Source organism: Varroa destructor, unplaced genomic scaffold (assembly GCF_002443255.2).
Source record: "Varroa destructor unplaced genomic scaffold, Vdes_3.0 BEIS01000005.1, whole genome shotgun sequence".
Lineage (NCBI taxonomy): Eukaryota > Metazoa > Arthropoda > Arachnida > Mesostigmata > Varroidae > Varroa > Varroa destructor.
Window position 1 is genome coordinate 14,615,884 of NW_019211458.1, and position 20,476 is coordinate 14,636,359.

A 20,476-nucleotide genomic window follows, 5' to 3' on the forward strand; every position below is an offset into this window, starting at 1 on the left:
ACAGTTTTTTTAAATTTAGGACAAAAAATAAAACACTCGATTTGGTAAAATAGAGTATATTTATTTAAATTAAGGTGCGTTACTCTCGTCCCGCTAGTTTTCTCTCTCTCTCTCTCTCTCTCTTGTTATCCTATTGTTTATAGCCCTGACTGTTTTAATTATATGACCATTTATTAATTAATCATGGTGCTTGAGCGTATAGGAACAACATAGCAATACCATACCTTATGGATTTGCGCTATCACAAGTTAATAGTCGTTTTCGTTTGTCTAGCAATAATAATAGGACAGGGATAGTCTATGAAAGTTTTTTGGGCCCTTTTCTCTGCTGGCATGTCGTGCCTAAAGTAGATTTCCGATACTATTATAAACCACAAGGACTTACTTGTTGTTTACTTCTCGTTTAAACACACACACACAATGACTGCGCAACTTTACTTGCATTGCCCCCATATCAACTGTACTTGTGCGGATACAGCTACGTGGAACCGTTTTCCGACCACGGTCTTTTTTTTAACATACCGTGCCCTTGCATTTTTGCTTATGACGACCATACACTAAAACTTGTATCAATAGATACTAGTACTTTAAAAAGGAGGCAAAATGTACCTACGCACATCTCATATCTAGACAGGAATGAACACGACCGGTAACAATCGGCTTCTAATCAACGCTACCTCGAAAGGATTAAAACAAGCCCGTTAGGAAGTTGTCTTCGAAAGTACACATTTTACACATTATAATATCAGTTAAATCGGCTCATAGACCCTCTGTTGAAGATTTACTAGAGAGATTAATATATTATACGGTAAACGCATACAGACCAATGCATACAACATTGGCTATTTATATATACAGAGTATATCTTCGGCACAAAAAATTTTCGAACACTTAAGAAAAGGCTGCCTGCAACTTTAAAGTTACTTTAATACTGCACTTAACAGAAAAACGTGTTGTTTACAAGCTGACAGTCGACATCATACTAGTGACTATTTCTTGTCCAACTTTTTCAACGAAGTTCAATTGGCGCTTCGCTGGTTTGATCGCTATTATTACCGTTATGTGCAGATGACTACGATATAGTTGCTTGAACTTATAACTAATTTACATACTAATAACCATTATGTACTACACTATGAGTGACAGTCAATAATCAACCTATTTTATGATATTTTGTTGTAGTATTGCATAAATAATCCGCTACAATCGGTGGTTTGTTTACAAGTAGGCTCATTTCCTTTCAGCATTTTAATCTACGCTACAGATATGTTATTAACGTCATCGCGTTCTTTTCACCTTTACTATCGTTACCATTTATAACAATTTTATTCATCAATCTATAATTGGATTACACATCATGGTCTGTAACAAGAACTTCTTTCAGTTTCACTGGCCTCCCGCTGAAATTTCCGCTACGGAAGGCCGCGTCCCTCGCATGATTGTAAAGTAAAACGCCGAGAAACACGATCAACGTTCCAGCGCCACTTAAAGATGTCACAGGATTGCCGAAAACGAAGATTGAAAGCCAGATCATAAGGGCTCGCTTTACCGTATTGGCTACACTGTGTGTCACCGGGGATATTCGCGTCAGAAGGGCGTACTCAACTAGACTCTGACCGTGAAATGACAAGGCAGCTAATGCCAGAACTACCATTGGGGGATAGTGATCGTCCTGAGCTGCGCTTGGCGTGTACTTGAGAAACAGTGGAATAGACAGGAGCACCGAAAAAAAGGACGAGGTCGCTTGAAGCTCGAGAGGTGATAGACGTTTCCGCTCATCCGAAAGCATATGTTTAGAGTGGACATTCTGAAAGCTGATCAACAGAGAATTTCTCATGTTACTTTTATATGCTTTCAGGTGAGTACGCTCATTGAGAATACTAAAACAATAGCTGTATCTAAATTGTATGGAACAAATATTTCATAATTTTTTATACTTGTTACAGAGGTAATCGTTAGCCGTGTCAACATCGTCTATGGAGTCCTTGGGCGTACCATTCAACGAGATTCGTCGCCATAGCAGCAATGAATCCGGGCCGATTGAAACTAAGCTCATTGGCTGAGCAGAGAGCCAGTCCGAACATAATGGGTAAAAGCGACAGCGCGACAGGCCATGGCGTTCGATCGCCAAGAACTACGTGGGCAATTAACACGGTAAAAACAGGCGCAGAGCTTTTCACCGTCTCAGCAAAGGATACAGGCACGTACCACAGTGTGACTAGGCCTGACGGATGAACAGGTAAACGTATGAAACATCAGATGTGACCTCCAACTAAACTTATTATTCTATTCGGATAATTATCGTTTGACAGAACTCGTTCGCATATTTAGATTTGTATTTTTGAATAAAGTCAAAGTTGATGATGCTTGATCTTACGAAAAAAATTAAAGCGAACACTTCAATATCAACGTAATATTGGACTGATGTATTATGCTTTACTGATAAAGGACGTTGTCAAAGTTCACTGAAATAAATTAAATAAACAGTAAATATAGGTTCATGCCTGAATACTGACCGAGCAGCACTGTGCAGAACCGTAGCGTTCCGAGAATGGCTGCACTACTCAGAGTTTCTCTATTCGGGGCTGACTGAGGGTGTCCCGTTCGACCACATTTCAGCTGAACACCCCCAGCAAGACAACAGGCAAGTAACTGGCTGACAGCTAACACGATCGGGTCACCGTTCTGAGATGACAGAAAGTACTTATTTAAAACGAGCGTGGTGAAACTAAAAAAATACCTGAAAGTTACACACAATTAGGTATAGTTGGAGTCAATCACAGCTTATTCGAGTGAACTGTCTCAAATAGTTCACATTTTTTGTATGAGAATAACCACTCTCCACGAAAATACACCCTACATCAATGTATTGCCTATGGCCATTTCAAGAGTAAAGAAAAGGAACGATCTCGTTCGGTGTATCCTTTCGAAATTGCTCATAGAAGTTCCTAAGACTACAAAACGTATCAATCTAATATATAAATCGCAAGTTATTGATGTGGCTATTTTCTGATTGTCATTCTACACATATCATTTGTTTCCGAGTAGTGCTTGTGCTGATCTGTAACAAAATTATTATATGTATAGCACAGTGAACAGCGTATCAACAACTTACCAAACTCCAAGTAATGCAAAAGCTTTTGCCCCGTATAAACCGGTTCGGTTATCATGCACGGAAGGTGGCAGCTTTTTCAGCGCTACCTCGCGCACCTTCGCTGAAGTCGTTGCCAAACTTCCCATAGCCACCATTACAGCTTCACCTATGTCGTAGCTATGATTGTCTTCAGTAGTGGCAGGAGCGTGATTGGCAGCTATATGATGAATCGCTCTCAGCTGTAACGAGGGCCGGCGCCCGGAGGCATCGAATGTTTTCTCCATTGCACGCGTAACTGCTGTAGCAGAAAAATTGTCGCCATGCTAATAATATTTACGCTACCGAAAACGGTTTTTTCCACCATCTACATATTAGCCTGCACCGAAGATTAGCCTGAAATTAAATAAGCAACCAACGACATCGCCGATTTACTAAGACTCCTTCTTCTACTCTATTACTTTTCTTCAAATCGACCGAAATGGCTTTAATGGTAGGCAGTACGTCTTAGCTAAAAGGTACATTATACTTAGTTCTGTCGCTGTGTAAGTGCTACATGAAAAAAGACAATGTGTTTAAGATGCGCAGGGTCCTTGTCACTTTCGACGCTGTTCTATTTTTTTTTTGTATTTATTTAGTTTCAATTTCGGTTATTGCGTATAAAATCTGAACACGTGTGCGTGCTCAGCAGTAATAAATCTCCTTGCTCCAACAAATGTTCCACATGACTAACGCTATCTACTAAGGACATTTGCAGACTACTCAATATCTCAAATGAAGCATATTTAAAATTGAGTATATATTCAGTAGAATATCAAGAGCGACGACAAAATTGAACTGCATGCCTCTAACAGTCTGTCTTTACTAAATTTAACGCCAGTTTAAACGAAAATCTTGTAAACACTACAGAAGGTGAAATGCTAGGTTTTTGTGAATGATGACCAAGAAAATTGGGGCGGATACTGAAGATGCAGCTATACGTTAAGTAAAAGCGACCCTACAAATGATGAGTAATCTGCCACTGCAGCCACTGTCAAATTAAATAGAGAAAATATCATTGGTGGCTTGGGTTATACTAAAGCTGGACAAAAAACATAGCGATAATCGGCAGTTGGCGATAGTCGACAATTTCTTGATCAGATGTATAGTAAAATAAAAAAGCAAACGTGCCTCATGTAAGCCTATGTGGAGATTTGTTTATTGCCGATTAACAATGTACAACGTATGGGTTTATAAAACTCATGAAGCAACGTCCTATTGGTAACAGCAGTATGAACATCTTCACGGCGACTTAGTAACTTGTACAGTTGAATATATCAATTTATTTTTAGTATGAAAGCAGTTTCATTTAGCCAGGAGAAGCCCCTTCTGAAATAACATGATAGCTAATTCGACCTTGTCATCAATCGATCCTTCATAGGGTAGGTCTTTAATTCTGATATATTTAGGGTACTGTGTAAGCAGAAACTCAATGACATTTGCCTCTAACGGGGTAAGCTCAATGGAGAAAGGCTCGTCGTGCTCTCGGTAGGTTTTTGTGTTATCGTTTATATAATACATATTGACCATGTCACCCTCAGTGACGATACGACATGCAGTCCTGGACAATATCCGCACTTCCGCTTCTGCATTCAGCTCGACCAGGGGCGGTTTCCCGTTGTTCCACTTAGCTTTCTGAGCGGCCGACATCTTCTGCTCTGCTGCTGGTAAAACGGGCGGCAGCGAATCATGAATAAAGTTTTTGGCCATTTGATCGACTGCAGCGTCGATCGGTGCACAGTCCACTAATTTGTCAAAGAGCTTCGATGCCATTTCTAAGAACTTGTCTCGGGCAGCCGATCGACTATCCGAGTACATAATGCCCATCGTGCGCAGGTAGTCTCTTGGCATCGTCCGGCGAAACTCGAGATCTTCCTCTGTAGCCACCTGGAGTGCACCAGGAAGCATCAGTTTGAAAAAGTCAGACCACGTGTTGTGTTGGTTAGCTGATATGGTTATATGCAGCGAGTGAGTATCGGGAGAGCTTTGAGCTTCATGTATAAAACCCCTAGGCATGTACAGCAGATCGCCCGTTTCCAGTACCGTCTCGAGAATCAATTCACCAAGTTCGTGCCGTTCAAGATTTTTCGACGAATTCAATGGCAACTCCTCTTCAGGGCACCGTGGAGCGTAGACCTTCCAATGTTTTCTGCCTTCGAGCTGCAGGACAAACGCATCAATATCGTCCCAATGGGGTGCAAAGCCTTGTGTATTAGGGGGAGTTAAGTATACGTTCGCGCCAACGAATGAAGAAAACTCTTCTGCCAGTGTATAGCAAAGGGTATGTACACTTCCTACGAACGTCTGCGGATTTAAGAGACGAACCGAACAGCCGTCATTGTACATACTCCACACTTGCGCAGGCACCGCCCGACCTTCCGGATTGTGCGTTTCACGCTTGCTATCGACATACGATGTAATATCAATATTTTTGCCGAAGTAGAGGTCGTGATTGTGCATTAGATCATCCAAATTGTTCGTGGAAAACAATTGTTTGTAGTATGCAGGGTCCTTATGTTTTACCACGAACGCTTTCTTCTCGAAATACTCTGAGTAGAAGCTCTCGCGTTGAACGGGTGCAATCATCCAGGAGAAGGCAGCCTTTGCGCGTTCAAAGCTTGACTGCTTGGACATAAAGTCCGAAGACACGTTTCCCTCTCCCTCGATAATTGAAGATCTCGCTGACGCCACCTCTCTGCTGGCACTTGCCAAAGAAGGCCTTGATGTATTTCTTTTTGCTTTAACGATGCCACTCTGATGACAGCTATCTTCTTGGCCGTTGCTTCCAATGCTCATACTGTTCTTAGCCTTCAGCTTGGCAATTTTTCTAGCTTCGTTATGGGCGACTTTCGTAAGGGAAGCCTTCTTCCCTGTGTTCTGTTTTTTCTTCAGTCTTTTTTTCAGGTGTTTAGCATTGCTGCCCAGCCCGTCCATGTTGCTCTGCGAAATTAGAGTGAGGTCAGAAAGATCTTTCTTTTTCTGTGTTTCGATGCCTATCATCATCATATGACATCACTGGGACCGATATTGAGGCACGATTCCCCAGCGTGACAATGATGCGTTAATGGAACGGCGTGTTCTATCCATCAATTTTCTTTTGTTGTTGATACTGTTGTAGCCACAAGCGTATTTTATTTTTTTTTCAGATTTAACGACGTCCACCAGATGTTGCGCGCAGTCGAAAGGTTGGGAGCGTATAAAAGGAAAGCGACAAAAATATAACTACCTAACGAATAACTGCAATAAGCGAAAATTACATCTATATTTAGAACATAAGAATTATTGCTGGGCCCGAAACTATGTTTTGCAACGTATTGCCCTTAAGTTTGCTTTTAAGTTTTGCTAGGAGGAAGAAACGCACATTGAGATAAAACAATCTGCAACTTCTATGATATGTGCTTTTAACTTAAATACTAAAATTCGGGAAATCAAGAGACATGACAAAAAAAAGGACATAATTTCCACACGTATTCATACTCCCAGTTTAGGTAACTACCGTGCGTTGATTAGCCTGTCACCAGGAAGTAGGATTCGTCACGCTACCATTGAGCAGCGTGCGGATTCCTCTGTGGCATGTATTTAGTTTACGTAATTGCACACTATAACTGTGTCGCGTGAATGCTATTTATGGAGGCATGCGTAACTGGGTGCAACTGCATCGTACGAAGAAGTTGTAAAGATACATATGTATATACGTTTCTCAGTACTTCACGCAGGAAAATCTCCGCTAATCGTGATAGTTCAACTCAGGCAAATAGCTAATAAATGTTCGTTGAAAGTATGGTAAACGAAATATACAATATATTATTCAGTATTATATCTGTCACTGCTGTTAACATGAGCTTTTGTATAATAGAAGCCACTCAAAAAGTTCTTGGTCAGAATCAGAATCAAACAGTTCGCTCAAAAACATAGTGTCTGCTAATCGTATTAGAGAAGAAACAGTAACGCGATATCGTACAACGTTTAAACGCCAGTCAAGGATATTACGTATATTTGTAATGATGTTATACATAATGTAATAGTAGTTAATTTTACGACATTTTGCGTGGAAAGGTAGTCAAGATTTGCACTCAGTCAGCCACTGTGTCGAATTGTCGCATCTCATTAAACCTCTTCACTCATGTCAACATTGTAAATAGCCAGCACCGAAAACAACTTACGAACAAGTATTCTTAAGGACACTCTGATGCTCCGGAGTCACTTTACGAACGAATATATAACACGCGTTATGTCTTATGCTAGAGATGACAGAGTGTAGGACGGCGTTAAGAGCCTGCCAGACAAACGAAACACAATATTTTTCGACTCAAATCGAACACAACGTGGCGAGGAGTGGCCTACGATCGCTCAAGTCGATGTTGATCTATGCCTAAATGATGACTCGATGTCTAAGTTGGCGGATTAAGCAGGGCGTAAATAGAAAAGTATCTGTTTGTAAGAATCTCTGCTTATACGAATACAGTTAGTAAATGTAGTAATAACACGATTGATGTTATATTTTCAACTTGCATAACGCTCGAAAAACTTACGCGAACGTTTATGACAGTATTATGTTCATTTCTTGCGCTGCTCTTGGTATAAAAATTATTACTTGTTTTTTTAAACAGAATAGTAAAGTATCGTGCCTGATAATTAGGAAAGTAAATGGGTTAATCTGCTAAGCCGAATTCTGTTAAGTAACTTTACCAGATAAAATAATATAAAACATATATTATATAGGTATATATAAGTTAGTAACCTGATAAGTTTTAGTTCCCAATGGCGCAGTTTTATAAACGAAAATCACTCCAGGCATTTACTAGCAGGTACATTGTGTCTGTATACAACAGTTGTTAGTTGAACACATCAAATTCATTACAACTTGGCAATATATAGCTATCGAAACAATAATACCACGACGTTTGTTCAGCACAAGACTGAAGCCGTCACACTATTCAGATATTTGCAATAATTACCAATACTCGAGCAAGATTTCATCGCAGTTTTAAGTTAATTTTTTAGCATTTTTACTGCACAAAAATAAAGATTGGCTTACTCAATGGTTTGCCCACCATAATCCAATAAGTATACGGTCATTCTCCTCCCGGTTGTTATAGTCAAAGAGTTGCTCATTAGGTTTGAGAACCATTGTTCGCCACAAGATCAACATTGAATCAACGACATTATGCTGAAGTCATTCGGAAACACTGCCGTGGACTCGGAAGCTTTTAGCGCGAAATGTGTGAGACGAAGCTTGCTAATGTGTCTTCGCTCGTCTGATTTTCTCAAATAGACGAAGCCTGTTGCTGACTACCTATGGGATCGGATGTTGATCAATGATGAAAGTCGGAAAATGGTAGAAGACCATAATGCACTTTGTCAGACAAAAATTAACGCGCACCAACCTGTGGTTCCGGCCTTACAGGCAGCAATGTCCTGTATCGTCAGAAAAACTCGTTTTTTTTTTTACCTGCGTTTTAGGTACTTCCAAGAATCTTAACGATAGCCATCACAGAATCGGGCGTACTAATATACGTCCGACAGCCATGTACAGGCAGCAAGATGTCATCGTATAATCGAACAGCAAAGAAATGCGCCTTCAATTTTTTATGGAGCGTTCGATAAGTAACTCCATTACAGTATCATGGCAAAGGCTGAGTCCAAGAAATTTCAAATTGCCGACTTAGCTAAAAGGAATATGCGATGGCTCACTAGGTCTATAGCCGTAGATGTCGCCGGTACTCGCTTAATCATTTTTCTTTTCTCACCTGTCAATAGGTCTTTTCTTGCAGTATCTGTCCATCAGTTGTTCTTGTAGATGCTATTGCTATTAAACGTTGTCCTTTTTGTATATCTACATACAGAATTCTTTTTTTCATTTTACTCTCACACCGCCAATGTTATAAAAGAGGAACGTTAGATCGCCGAAAATACGTTCCCTAAACCCATAACTGAGCATATTTACACGAATATGGAATTGTAGAATGGAATGTGCCCATTGAAAATACACTGAGATATCGCGTTATTATCGTACCTTCGAGTTCGACCAATGCATTTGAATACCAATAGTTCAAGATTTTGCACGAAATAGATTAGCTCTATATTTGCTAACCATTCCTATGAGCTTCAAACAATCCAAGAGCAGGTCTTACTACTAAGTCTTCGTATATTAATGTTCTGAAATATGAATTAAACACTCACTCAGCTTGTCATTGCTTCCCTTTAAGGAAATTTTATACTTTTTTCATTTCAATAAAATTATAAGGCTAATCATCATAAGAATATATTGTAATAATCATAGAAATTAATCTAGCCAAATAGTATCGGCTCTGCTTTCCGATGTAATATTAAACAGTTTGGTTGTAGATGACAACATTGTTTCGAGCCCATAGGGATCTTTTTCTGACCAAAATAAGCTGATGTATGAATCTAACATCAAATTCGAATTTTGTTATGTATTACCCAACTCGCGGGCTTTGCGATGTATCTCTCGTAGGGTGAAGACGGCTATTAATAAACACCAGGACAGAACAACCCATATCCACTCTAAAACCTATTGGTGTATTGAATCTACAAAACACATTAAGTCGACTTCACATCCGGGTGCTGCCTCGTCACTGTTTAGAGATTTGTTTCATATTCCAGTGAAGCGTTTACAGAAGTTTGTCATTTATAATATCTCAACATTATTGGCTTTTGTAATTTCCTTTAAGGTTGGATAAATGTATTCTATTTCAAGTGCAGATTACTCTTAAAGAAGCTTGGTTTCCGGGTGCGCAAGACCGATTTTTACAATGCTGTTAGCTGCCGGTTACTCCCGAAACTTCGAAATAAAAAGCATTTCATATTTTATTGGTTTTTCTGTTAGTGGGCTGCTTAGCTAGCAACCTCTAACAAAACAACGTTTGCCGCAGTACTACAATACTCAGTTAGCCATTTGCGCAGTTACTTGCAAAAAAGACCTTTGTTTCACTATTTCCACCAGCACCTAGAATCAGCATCAAACAAGGCTTATGTGTCAAACTGGGGCTCTACACATCAGAGGGCGCAATGGAACGTGAAGATATTTTGGAAGCTTTGACAATACTACAGGACGATCTTGACCAAGAATTAGATGCACTACAAGATAGCAGCTCGTGGAGGGAAAAAATATTTGTTTATTTGGATAAAGTGCAACAAAATTTCAGATATTGCATTCCTAATGAATCGTTCGACGACATGACTGGTTAGTTAGCTGAAACACATACGATACACTGTTGAGCATTCGGTCATCAATTGCAGAATTATTCGATAGGATCATTACGTTTTTCGGTCAATAACAATAATTTTCTTTATATTTTCCAAATTTTTTAATATGTTGTTCGAGTATACCTGCGATATGTATTATATTTCGTGGTTAGCGGCAGGCTAGCATTTAACCGGGCAAAGAAACGTACGACCGTCAATTACATGCTTACCAAATTCAAAGACGTTACTTCTTAATGTTAATGCTGTTAAGAGTTAAAAATAACATATTATTTCAAAATAAAGAAAAATGTAAATACCTCTTTTTTTACCGCCCGCTAGGCAGTGTTTCTGACCTGTTTGACATAGTGGTATTCAAAAAGCTGTCATCGTTAGTTTTAGTCAGCCTCTACGTAACCCTGACCTATATGAATACATCTATATGTAGGTAAGGAATGGATAAATGTCGCTTCGCCACTTCAAAGCAGCATACATTTACGCGGTAGATTGCTGCTGGTGGATTTCTTCACTTACTGCTGCATAAACTGTATGCACATCCTTCCCTACCTGCATCGTTTAGAGGCGAGCATCGCAAATGCAGAACTAATCATCATAGGGGTCCATTCTGCCAAGTTCGACAATGAAAAGGTACAATGCAATGTAGTGTCTTATTCATTTTCTACGACTATTTATTAGATGCTTAGTTTGAAGACTCGGTCAAGATTTTAGCCATTAACTCCATTTACTAAGCCAAATTAGATGTGAAGACAGGTAATGGTTAAAAAATCCAGTTAATTATATTTTTCTATACCTACGAACAATAAGGTTTCAGATCACGTTAAAAGTGCCGTCTTGCGATACGGTATTGAACATGCCGTCCTTAATGATCCCGAAATGCGGCTCTGGAACCTTTGCCAGATTATCTGCTGGCCCACCCTTATGCTAGTCGGTGAGTATTATAATTTATCTATCTCAGTCTATAAATATGTTGGTTCTAAATCAATAAAAGGAGCGCCGATTTTTGGCGTTAAATCTTGATGAGCCATTGAAGCATGAATGTTTATAGTTTGTGTCATCATTGATCATTACGGTGCTAATAGTGACAGAGCGAAGCGATATACCTGCATTGCATTAAAAAATTTAATGAGATACACTGGTCTTTTAAAACGAGCGACTTTTATATACATTAGCCCGCTATAGTAAAAAAAGCCTAAAAAGCGACGAAAAATAGAGATTTACTAAAACATGCTCATCTTAGACAAATGAAAGTAATACAGACTTAATCAAACATTATTCAATAAATTTATTATAGCTATCAGACGGAGATATAAACGATGAAATAAAAAAAAACGTCTCATTTTCACACATGATACATCACAAGTGTTTTCTTTCAATAATTTCCAGGTCCCAACGGTGAAATAATCTACAAGTTTATCGGTGAAAAGAATATGAGTAGATTTGAAGCTTACGTAAGGATCTTCATTGACTACTATTGCTCTAGAGGGCAGGTGAGCTGATTTGCCTTTGATCTGGCTTTGTCCGGAAATTTTTTGTAGCAAAAGGGATACATCCCTTGACTTTCAGTTTATTTAGGTTAGGAAGTGTGGTGACCATATTCTAAAATGTACTGTACCAACAATCGAAGTTTATAAAATGAATACTCCTAGAACGCAATATGGAACGTTTAGTGGTCTTTAAATAGTCTAAATAGTTTAAAATAGTTTATTATAACGTTTCTGTTCAGCTTAGATAAATCGTCTAACGTCAACGAGGCGGCGAGTTTGATCATGTAAGCTTAATCGGCATTTATTGTTTTTTTTTTGTCCTTTTCACAGGTGACCAATTCAATAAAAATTCCTATTAAGCTTTTTCGAGAGTCAGCGGAATCGAGTAAACTTTGTTGTCCTGGTAAAGTGGCAGTCAATCAATTATTTCTTGCGATTGCTGATTCCTCAAATCACCGGGTGCTTATCTGCGACAAACATACATTCAATGTGCTCGTCAGTAAAGCTTTAAAATATTTTTTTCTGTAATACCGTAATTTTCTTTACTTAAATTGAAATGTATACATATACACTTTGGTAGGCTATTACATTTATTTTGCACAAAAGATGAGTAGGTTCTCTGATCTATAACATTTTTCGTCTTACTATGAATCAGTGAAAATATTACCCAACCATATACTACAGCAAATAATTGGAACTATCATATCAGTAGCTGTGCTATGACAAGGCAGGTTTTACGCACAAGGCCGTGTTTGAACTTAACCATAAGTTCTATACTCCACAGGTTTGGGTACAAATCGGAGCAGGAAGGGCTACACCAGCAACACACAATAGGAATATAAAAGAACTTATCATGTACAATCGATGTTTCAGTATATTATCGGAATTACCGGAAAGCCAGGCCGAAAAAACGACACGTTGTCAGAAAGCCGTTTTAATTCACCTCAAGGCATATGCTGGTATGGACGTTACGTGCTGTTTGTTGCCGACACAGAAAACCACTCCATACGGAAGGTAGGTTCTTTTGGTATAATCTTGTACTACCTATTCAATCGTTCGAATTATTCAGTGGGAGCTGTTTACCTCTGTTCATATATAGTAGTTCATTATTAAATTTTAATGAGCGTCTTTTCCAAATTGCGTACTATTCTTCTCAATTTCAGATTGATTTGGAGGCAGGCAGGGTGACTACAATCATTGGAACGGGTAGGCAAGGCGAAGATTACGCAGGTGGACGGCTGGGTATTGAACAAGAGATCAGCTCGCCCTGGGACCTCGCTCTCTACAAGGATAACGTTCTCTTCATTGCTATGACTGGAACCCATCAGATCTGGGCCTACGCAATTAACGAAGATGCCAAATTTTTCAATAGACAGTATGTATAATAATTGTATAGATGTGATCGTTCAGTCGATGAAAATTGTTGAGATTTTGTGAATTCTAAGCATCAGTAATTGGCTGGCTATGAAATGGATTTACTTATGCAGCCGTGGGCTTGCGTTTTCGTAATAAATATCTTTGGAAATAGCATAAAAGAACGCATAGTAAATATTAGAGAGGATTCGCATTCGCCTAAAAAAAATTATATTGTTGTTACCTCTTTTTAGTGTGCTGGTGGAAGTTGGCAAGTGTGTCTGTATCGCGGGAAGTGGACGCGAAGAGAATCGAAACACAACGTATCCATTAAAAGCGGGTTTTGCCCAACCATCTGGGTTGGCCCTTGATTGCGACCATAATTTGCTCATCGTGGCAGACAGCGAAAGTTCTACAATTCGAAGCTTTGACTTGAATTCTGGCTCCGTTAAGAATATTTGTGGAGGAGCTCACGACCCGATGGTTTGAAATGGATTTATCTGCCTTGTGCACAAGGCTATTACTAAATACCTATCATTTTTTATAATTTGGAACTCTTCCTGGAAGAACTTTTCCTCATTATATATATACTGCTAAGTGACTATAATAATACATTTGTGTTTCATATTCTAGATTTAATAAGCGTTCTTCACCACAGTGTAATAACTCATATTTTAGAACTTGTTTGCATTTGGAGACCACGATGGCAGGGGTCCTGATGCTAAATTGCAGCATCCACTGGCGGTTGTATGGGATTTTCGGAGCAGTTCTATCATCGTTGCTGATTCGTACAATCACAAGGTAATTTTTTCTCTTTTTTTGAACCTATAGGCTAGTGTTTGTTCTATGCACGAGTAGGTGTTTGCGCTACTTATGCGGCATGTAGATCAACCTTATTTTTTTCATATACCCGACTTGATTAGTTGCTTTTCAGTACTGCGGATTTTTTCATTCTCGTCATCTTACACGAAACATGCGCTTCCCTCCATCAGTTTTATCCAAGGCAATACCTTCTAGCAGTACTTGCAAATAACAAATGCTAGACCCTCAGTTGGACTAGTTGTCAATATTTCAAGAAAGACATTTTCTGGATCTTAAATAACGTTTTTTCAGCTGAAGATTGTGGATTTAAAAAGCCGAATGTGTAAGACCGCACAGATCAAGGGAACATTATGTCTGGACGAACCTGCCGGTCTTGCTATCGACAACGTCGCCAATAGGTAGCATGCTGCAGTTATTTTGTTATTTTTATAAAAAGCAAACAAACTTATCTGATCAATATGCGTTAAAGACTTCAAGGTTTGCCATAGATTTACCTCTAAATTAATATTTTGAGTTTTACATATGTTCAATTAGAGGCGAATCTGTAAAAAAACTATAAAGCCTTTATCAGCGCACGTTCGTAAAATAGAATTATCTCGGCTATTGAACACCCAACTAGTTAATTAATCAAGCCGTAACAGTAATTTATAGAGCTAGTAGTCTAACCTGAATAACTCAAGCCAAGATTGAAATCGTGATTGTCAACTTATTTATTTTAGTTTTTTTTTTATTAACATTTTACAGTTTAGTAAAATGTTGGTTAATTTTTTTATTTACATACACGATTAATTTTTCCGAAAATTAAACTCGAGGTTTTATAACTTGAGAGAGGTTCGTTCGTTGTGCAAGTATCCGAAAGAATGGCATTTATCAAATCAGGGCTGACGTTTACTAATTCCTTATATTTAGGTTGTATATTGCGGATACAAATAATCACCAGATTAAGGTTGTAGAGCTTCAAAATGACGAGTTCCTGTTCTCGGATGAAGTCATTGGGCCTACGCTTAAGGTATGTGTATCTTACTACATTTAAAATGAGCTTTTAGCTATCTGTGGCTTCCAAGCTATTGAACTACTTATTTAGCATTATTCAATGTGCTTCCTCACTGCCATGTGCCTAAATGTCTTAGATGAGTTTTTTCTGGACAAGTGGATCCTTAATTAGCAGTATAAAAAAGACCTTGTTATAACCGCTTTTCTTACGGGTATAACCTCTATCTTCATATCGAGCAGTTGCTAAGATAATCAGAAGATTCATCGCTGTAATTTATGTTGTAGATACTTGCATATATGCAGTTACGCGTTAATTTATTTAATTAGTTAGCTCCAAAGCTGCAATCCTTCTTCCCAAAGCCATTTCTATAGAGTTTGCACATTACCAGTATATATACCCTAATGGGTCGTATTATTTGTTTAATCTTTTTACGTTTTGCTCATTTGTAAGTGAGTACAACATAAACGGCTTAATAGTAAATGTTTCGACAATGGTTTCCTTTTATCGCGTATTGACCATCGAAGTTCGTATTTTTTATAGTTTTTGCCATCCTTTTCTCGTTTGTCGTCGTGTCAAAATATACCAAAACAAAACACAAATGCTGTGTACTAAACCAGTCTTTTCCCGCTCCATTGCTATCTAAGTGAGCAGTGTGAGCATGTTAGCGCCTCAATGGTGCATGTGTGGGATTTAGCTCTATAACACTGGACACTGAACGCAATGCTTCAATGAGGTGCCGATCATAATAAATACTCAAATCCAGTCTCGATATATAAACACACGTAAATCGAGCACTTAGTAAATCCATCATAGGACGCTTTCTTTGACCATTTTTGACGGACTTTGCTAAAAATCAAAAAAAAAAGATCCTCTGAATACGGAAAGGACTTGTAGAAGCTACAACGGTAATTTTTCTGCCGTAAATGCAGGCGACGTGACCATTACCGGTATTATAGCAAGAGTGTAAACTGTCAACCAGCTGAAAACAGATTGTATTGAAATTATGGCCGAAGATTTGTTAAGGAGATTTGTCGAACATCACAACGTACACGCTTTACATAAACTTCTGGAGATGTTCCAAGATGAATCGAAAAACGACGAAATAATTGACGCAGTGAAAAGCGTTGGGCCGAAACGTCTCATTGATGTTCTCGTTAGCGAAAATACAAACGAAAAAAACGATTTTCTGCGGTTCGCTGAGAAGGTGCAATTGATTGCCGAATGTGTTCGAAATCTAACACTTCGCAATGAATTAACATGTGATATTCTTATTATTCAGCTACTTAATATACTTCAACAAACGGATAGCTTTGATTTAGAATCGAATCAGGCCGAGCTTGTAAAACAGATCTGCCGTGTGCTCGGTAACCTCTGCTTTGACAACGATGCTGCTCGCGAGATCGTTATGGATAATGATGGACTGAAGATACTACTCAAATTAATCCGTACGTTACTAGAAGGTGCTCGATCCCCGAGTGGTTTGCTGATCGAGGAGAAGCTAGCTATGATCGTCATGGGCTGTTTGTTTAACGTCGCTGACAACGACGACTGCCAAAAAAAATTTCAACAAATGGATGTTCTTCCGTTACTTATTGACTGCGTCGCAATTATGCCGGGTGACGCAGGTTGTCATGCGACAAACCTTCTTTATAATATGAGTGACTCTGAAGAGTGGCATCATCAATTCGTAGTGAACATGCCGTCTCTTCTTAGAATTGTTGACACCGTCGAAGATCAAGAAATGCTCGAGATGCTGATCGACGTAATACAAACCGTATTCATCAAAGCAGATAAGTCGGAAAAAATTACACTATTCGAATTTGGCCTGTGGGACCACCTTCGGAAGATTGTGGACAAAGGAGTTTTGGTGAAACAGGCTGCAAGTCTCATGGTTATAATGCTAGCTGATGATGGCTGCATGCAGCGTATGTTTGCCGGAGGCGAGGGACCGCAGTATCTTCTCATGCGAGAGTGGCTAAATAACGATAGCAAAGAGTTACGAACATACGGGGCTCTGGCGATTGGGAATTTTGCCCGAAGAGACGACTTGTGTGTGATTTTAGCCAATGATGGGGTGGCTGCTCAGCTGATAAATATGCTTGGTTCGATGCGATCGACAAAACTACAGGAAATAGAAGCCTTAGAGGACGCAATTCTTGCTGGCCTTCGTAATTTGCTGATTCCAAAGGAGAACAAAAGATCCCTTATACAGAGTGGTATTGTCGATAAACTACTCAGCCTGCTTCCTATTGAATCCTACGTTGTAGCATTTAAATATTTAGCTTGTATGCGGATGCTGGTGGATCGACAGCCAGACGTGGCGTTGAGACTCGGCTCGAACCATGACTTGCTCAGGGCTATCGTAACGTGGTCTCGCGTAGAATTGCATGTCGGCGTAAAGAGCGAAGCAATGAGGGCTCTTTGTTGGATATTAAAAAATAATTCGTCAGACTTAGTGAGATCTGCGGTGGCAATCGAAGGCGGGGTGCCTGCCATTGTCGAGATGCTCAAAAGTGAGCACACCGTAATGCAAAACGAAGCAGTGATTGCGTTGTCGCTGTTAGCAAATGGAAATCCTCCTGAAGACGTACGACAGGCTCTTGCCTCGAACCTAAACCAAACGGCCGAGTTAATTGGTGACATAATTAATACAATTGTGTCAAGTAGTAATAACGCGGCTATAATGGCGAACGAGTTCATCGAAAATATCGTCACACTTGTTATCAACGTGTGCATCATTCGGATAGAGTTCCGCGAAGCGATCGCCACAAAAGTTGAGACACCACTCAATGAGTTAAACCGATTAACACAATATTTCTCACTAAAGGATAAAATCTGCAAAGCCCTACACATCCTAGGTGACAACAAATAAATATGAAAATAAAGCCATGTTTACAGTGATTCTCGTAACAACAGCAAGATACATGAAGATATATTAAAATAGGATGGCTATTTTTTACGATATTAGTTCAATACACGGTGATCAGACGAATTCTGTGATTCTCGATATACAATGCAGCAGGGGATTTCAATTACCTCGACAAGAATCAACTGTTGAATAAGTAGAAATATTTAGTGTCATATAGTAAAATCAAGAATAGCACTTACAAGTTGATCATGCTAAATCAACGAAAGGCTTTTTTCGAATTAACTATCCGACTTATAAATCACTACTTGAATGGTATTAGCAGTCGCTACAGGTACATTTTTTCTTCAGCTAGTTATGAGAAAAAGGAAAATCGGTAGGTATGGGTATGAGTAACAAATTAAAAGTGAACTTTTACTTACCATAAGAGAGTAAAATGCAATCGGGCAATGTGAGTGGCCTAGATTAAGCATACGTTGGAAAAATGACTAACAAATATGTGATATATATACGTCATATTTTTGTTGTATATCTCTATTGTACAACTAATTCTCACCCCCTTCTTTCTTCATCTTTCTTTTCTCGCTGGCAGAAGAGCACAATGTAGACATATTAAAAAGATTTTCAAAATCTATCGAGCAAATTGTTTTAGCTTTACACAATAGAAATAAAGGAGACCACGAGAAGGGGATCGTATGTAGAATAGAAGTCAAAAACCTGTGAGTAAAATTATAATGAAATCTATACAAGTGCATTGGTAATAAAAAAGCTATTTTTTACAAAAAGAGACATGTGAATTGAAGAGGTGATCTTAGTCATTAGTCCTAATCGATTTAAAAAGACGGAGGTGACATACCTACAACAGAGTTTAATAAACGTGTTGGTATAAAATGCACATCATATTCTTCGTTTTGGTTAATCAGTTATATGCATACACACAGATGTAAGCTAAACTAGCATTTGATTTTCATGGGTATAGAGCTACTCAATCAAAGACGAGCTAAAGCCAGCTCGTCCAAATTTACAAATTGAAAATTGTCGTCATCTTTTTTGGTCGTTTGACAACGAAGGAGTTCTCGGTTGAGGCTAACGTTCTTGTTAGGAGGACGGGCGTAAAAATAATGGCGATGCTACTCACGCTTGACAGGTCTAGTCAAGACCGTCATTCACAAAGCATTCAACGATACGAAAAGGCCGTCATGTTTCCAAAAATTCTCAAGATAATCATACAAAAAAACTAACATTACAATCTTGAATAGCTAAGAGCTTTTCTAGGACGACACGTATGTATATACCGAGAGCCCTTTGACTCGTAATTACAGCTTTTCTTATGCGATTATCTTAATTTGCTCGCACAAAAATAATTTTTTGCGTTGATTGCCGTACGAGTGCCCGATACCTTATTAATGAAGTACAGTTTTCATGAATCTCAGTGTGCATAAAAAATTGTAGTAAATCCTAGTTAAAGTATTATGTGTATAAGCATTTTTAAGTTCAGAAAAATTGACTAAAGTAGTATTAACCAAGTCAGTAAAAGTCGAATAAAAATGTCTCTAGAGTCTACTGAAGGCATGAAAGGAGAGGAGGGAGTGTGAAATAGTCGTGTAGACTTTCCTTGTCGAGTCCACGGTAACTTGTTTCAGATACCAGTACCTCCAAAATTGACGTTATTTCAGTGGCAGAACTCTGACAGCGACCTCATATATATACATATATATCTCGCAACTAACAACTAACACAGCTGGTTGTGAAATGCTTGTATCTATCTAGAGATGTGCCCACAACGTGTACATTGGATACCATACGCAAAATATGATCTTTTCTTGTCCTTTAGTTTAATTCTGACTCGTCTGATGATGTGGTGGATTCTCTATTGACTGTACGGGACTTCGTATCATGGCGCGCAACAGATGAAGGTCCTTTGAGAGTAAAGTCCAGTTTGGGGCTTTGCCTCGATCTTCTACTTCCAAATGGCATTGAACTAAACAGTGATGCCCCACAGACGTGGACGTTACGAGGTACAGTTAATCACGGCTAAGAGTTCTTGTGAATAGGAACACAGATCTATTGAAATCCATTGTTGTTTAATGTGCCTTGTATGAAAACAACACAATCGGCTTTTTTAAAAGGATCGTTTGCTAAGTAACTATTTCTTTAACGAATATAGAGCATTTTATGCAGATAGGAGTGGAAGGTAATACTACAGTTGTTTTATTTGAAAATTTATAATACTATTGATACCAATTTCAACTTCCAGGAGACGGTTTGCAAGAGCAGAAGCTTGATGTAGATGCCATAGCCCAGATAGAAATCAAGCAAGAACGCCTCACATTACAAATACACTGCTCTCTTGTGCTGTGCAATGAACTGCAAAAAACCTGCGAAATGAAACAGATCTCAAGGCAACTTGAACTTATTCGTGATGTGAATTTTGGTAATTCAGAAATAAAGGTGGTTCTTGAGATATAGAGAAACATTCATATATACAGCCACAGCGTACATTTAAAATCAGAAGAAATCGTGTTAACCGTATCTTTTAACCGAAGGTATTTGCGGACGGTGTAGTATATATATGCTTGAACCTTGGTCTCATTTCTATTT

At 38.8% G+C, this 20,476-nt stretch overlaps 3 protein-coding genes across 6 annotated transcripts; 1 reads left to right on the plus strand and 2 right to left on the minus strand.

Moving 5' to 3' along the window:
- Nucleotides 1-40: 40 nt before the first annotated feature.
- LOC111251512 (solute carrier family 35 member E2A-like) lies at nucleotides 41-7,432 on the minus strand. Its single transcript, XM_022808154.2, has 5 exons — nucleotides 7,293-7,432; nucleotides 3,115-3,486; nucleotides 2,516-2,739; nucleotides 1,995-2,223; nucleotides 41-1,813 (listed from the first exon to the last, which is right to left on the minus strand). The coding sequence occupies exons 2-5, from the start codon at nucleotides 3,375-3,377 to the stop codon at nucleotides 1,348-1,350; spliced, it is 1,182 nt and encodes a 393-aa protein (XP_022663889.1). The 5' UTR covers nucleotides 3,378-3,486; nucleotides 7,293-7,432; the 3' UTR covers nucleotides 41-1,347.
- NO66 (Bifunctional lysine-specific demethylase and histidyl-hydroxylase NO66) lies at nucleotides 4,260-7,433 on the minus strand. Its single transcript, XM_022808153.2, has 2 exons — nucleotides 7,293-7,433; nucleotides 4,260-6,069 (listed from the first exon to the last, which is right to left on the minus strand). The coding sequence occupies exon 2, from the start codon at nucleotides 6,061-6,063 to the stop codon at nucleotides 4,435-4,437; it is 1,629 nt and encodes a 542-aa protein (XP_022663888.1). The 5' UTR covers nucleotides 6,064-6,069; nucleotides 7,293-7,433; the 3' UTR covers nucleotides 4,260-4,434.
- Nucleotides 7,434-9,891: 2,458 nt separating this feature from the next.
- Nucleotides 9,892-20,359, plus strand: LOC111251038 (NHL repeat-containing protein 2). 4 transcript variants are annotated; one of them, XM_022807210.2, is made up of 13 exons: nucleotides 9,893-10,336; nucleotides 10,784-10,983; nucleotides 11,161-11,284; nucleotides 11,740-11,843; nucleotides 12,171-12,299; nucleotides 12,714-12,854; nucleotides 13,004-13,215; nucleotides 13,448-13,676; nucleotides 13,872-13,994; nucleotides 14,307-14,413; nucleotides 14,925-15,024; nucleotides 19,710-19,893; nucleotides 20,133-20,359. In XM_022807210.2, exons 1-13 carry the CDS (start codon nucleotides 10,162-10,164, stop codon nucleotides 20,342-20,344), a joined length of 2,040 nt encoding a protein of 679 aa, XP_022662945.1. In that variant the 5' UTR covers nucleotides 9,893-10,161; the 3' UTR covers nucleotides 20,345-20,359. The 4 variants fall into 4 exon arrangements, with proteins under 4 accessions (XP_022662946.1, XP_022662945.1, XP_022662944.1 ...); XM_022807209.2 differs by having other exon boundaries at nucleotides 9,894-10,336; nucleotides 12,171-12,335; XM_022807211.2 differs by lacking the exons at nucleotides 19,710-19,893; nucleotides 20,133-20,359 and adding an exon at nucleotides 15,939-16,061 and having other exon boundaries at nucleotides 9,892-10,336; nucleotides 12,171-12,335.
- The last annotated feature ends 117 nt before the right edge of the window (nucleotides 20,360-20,476 follow it).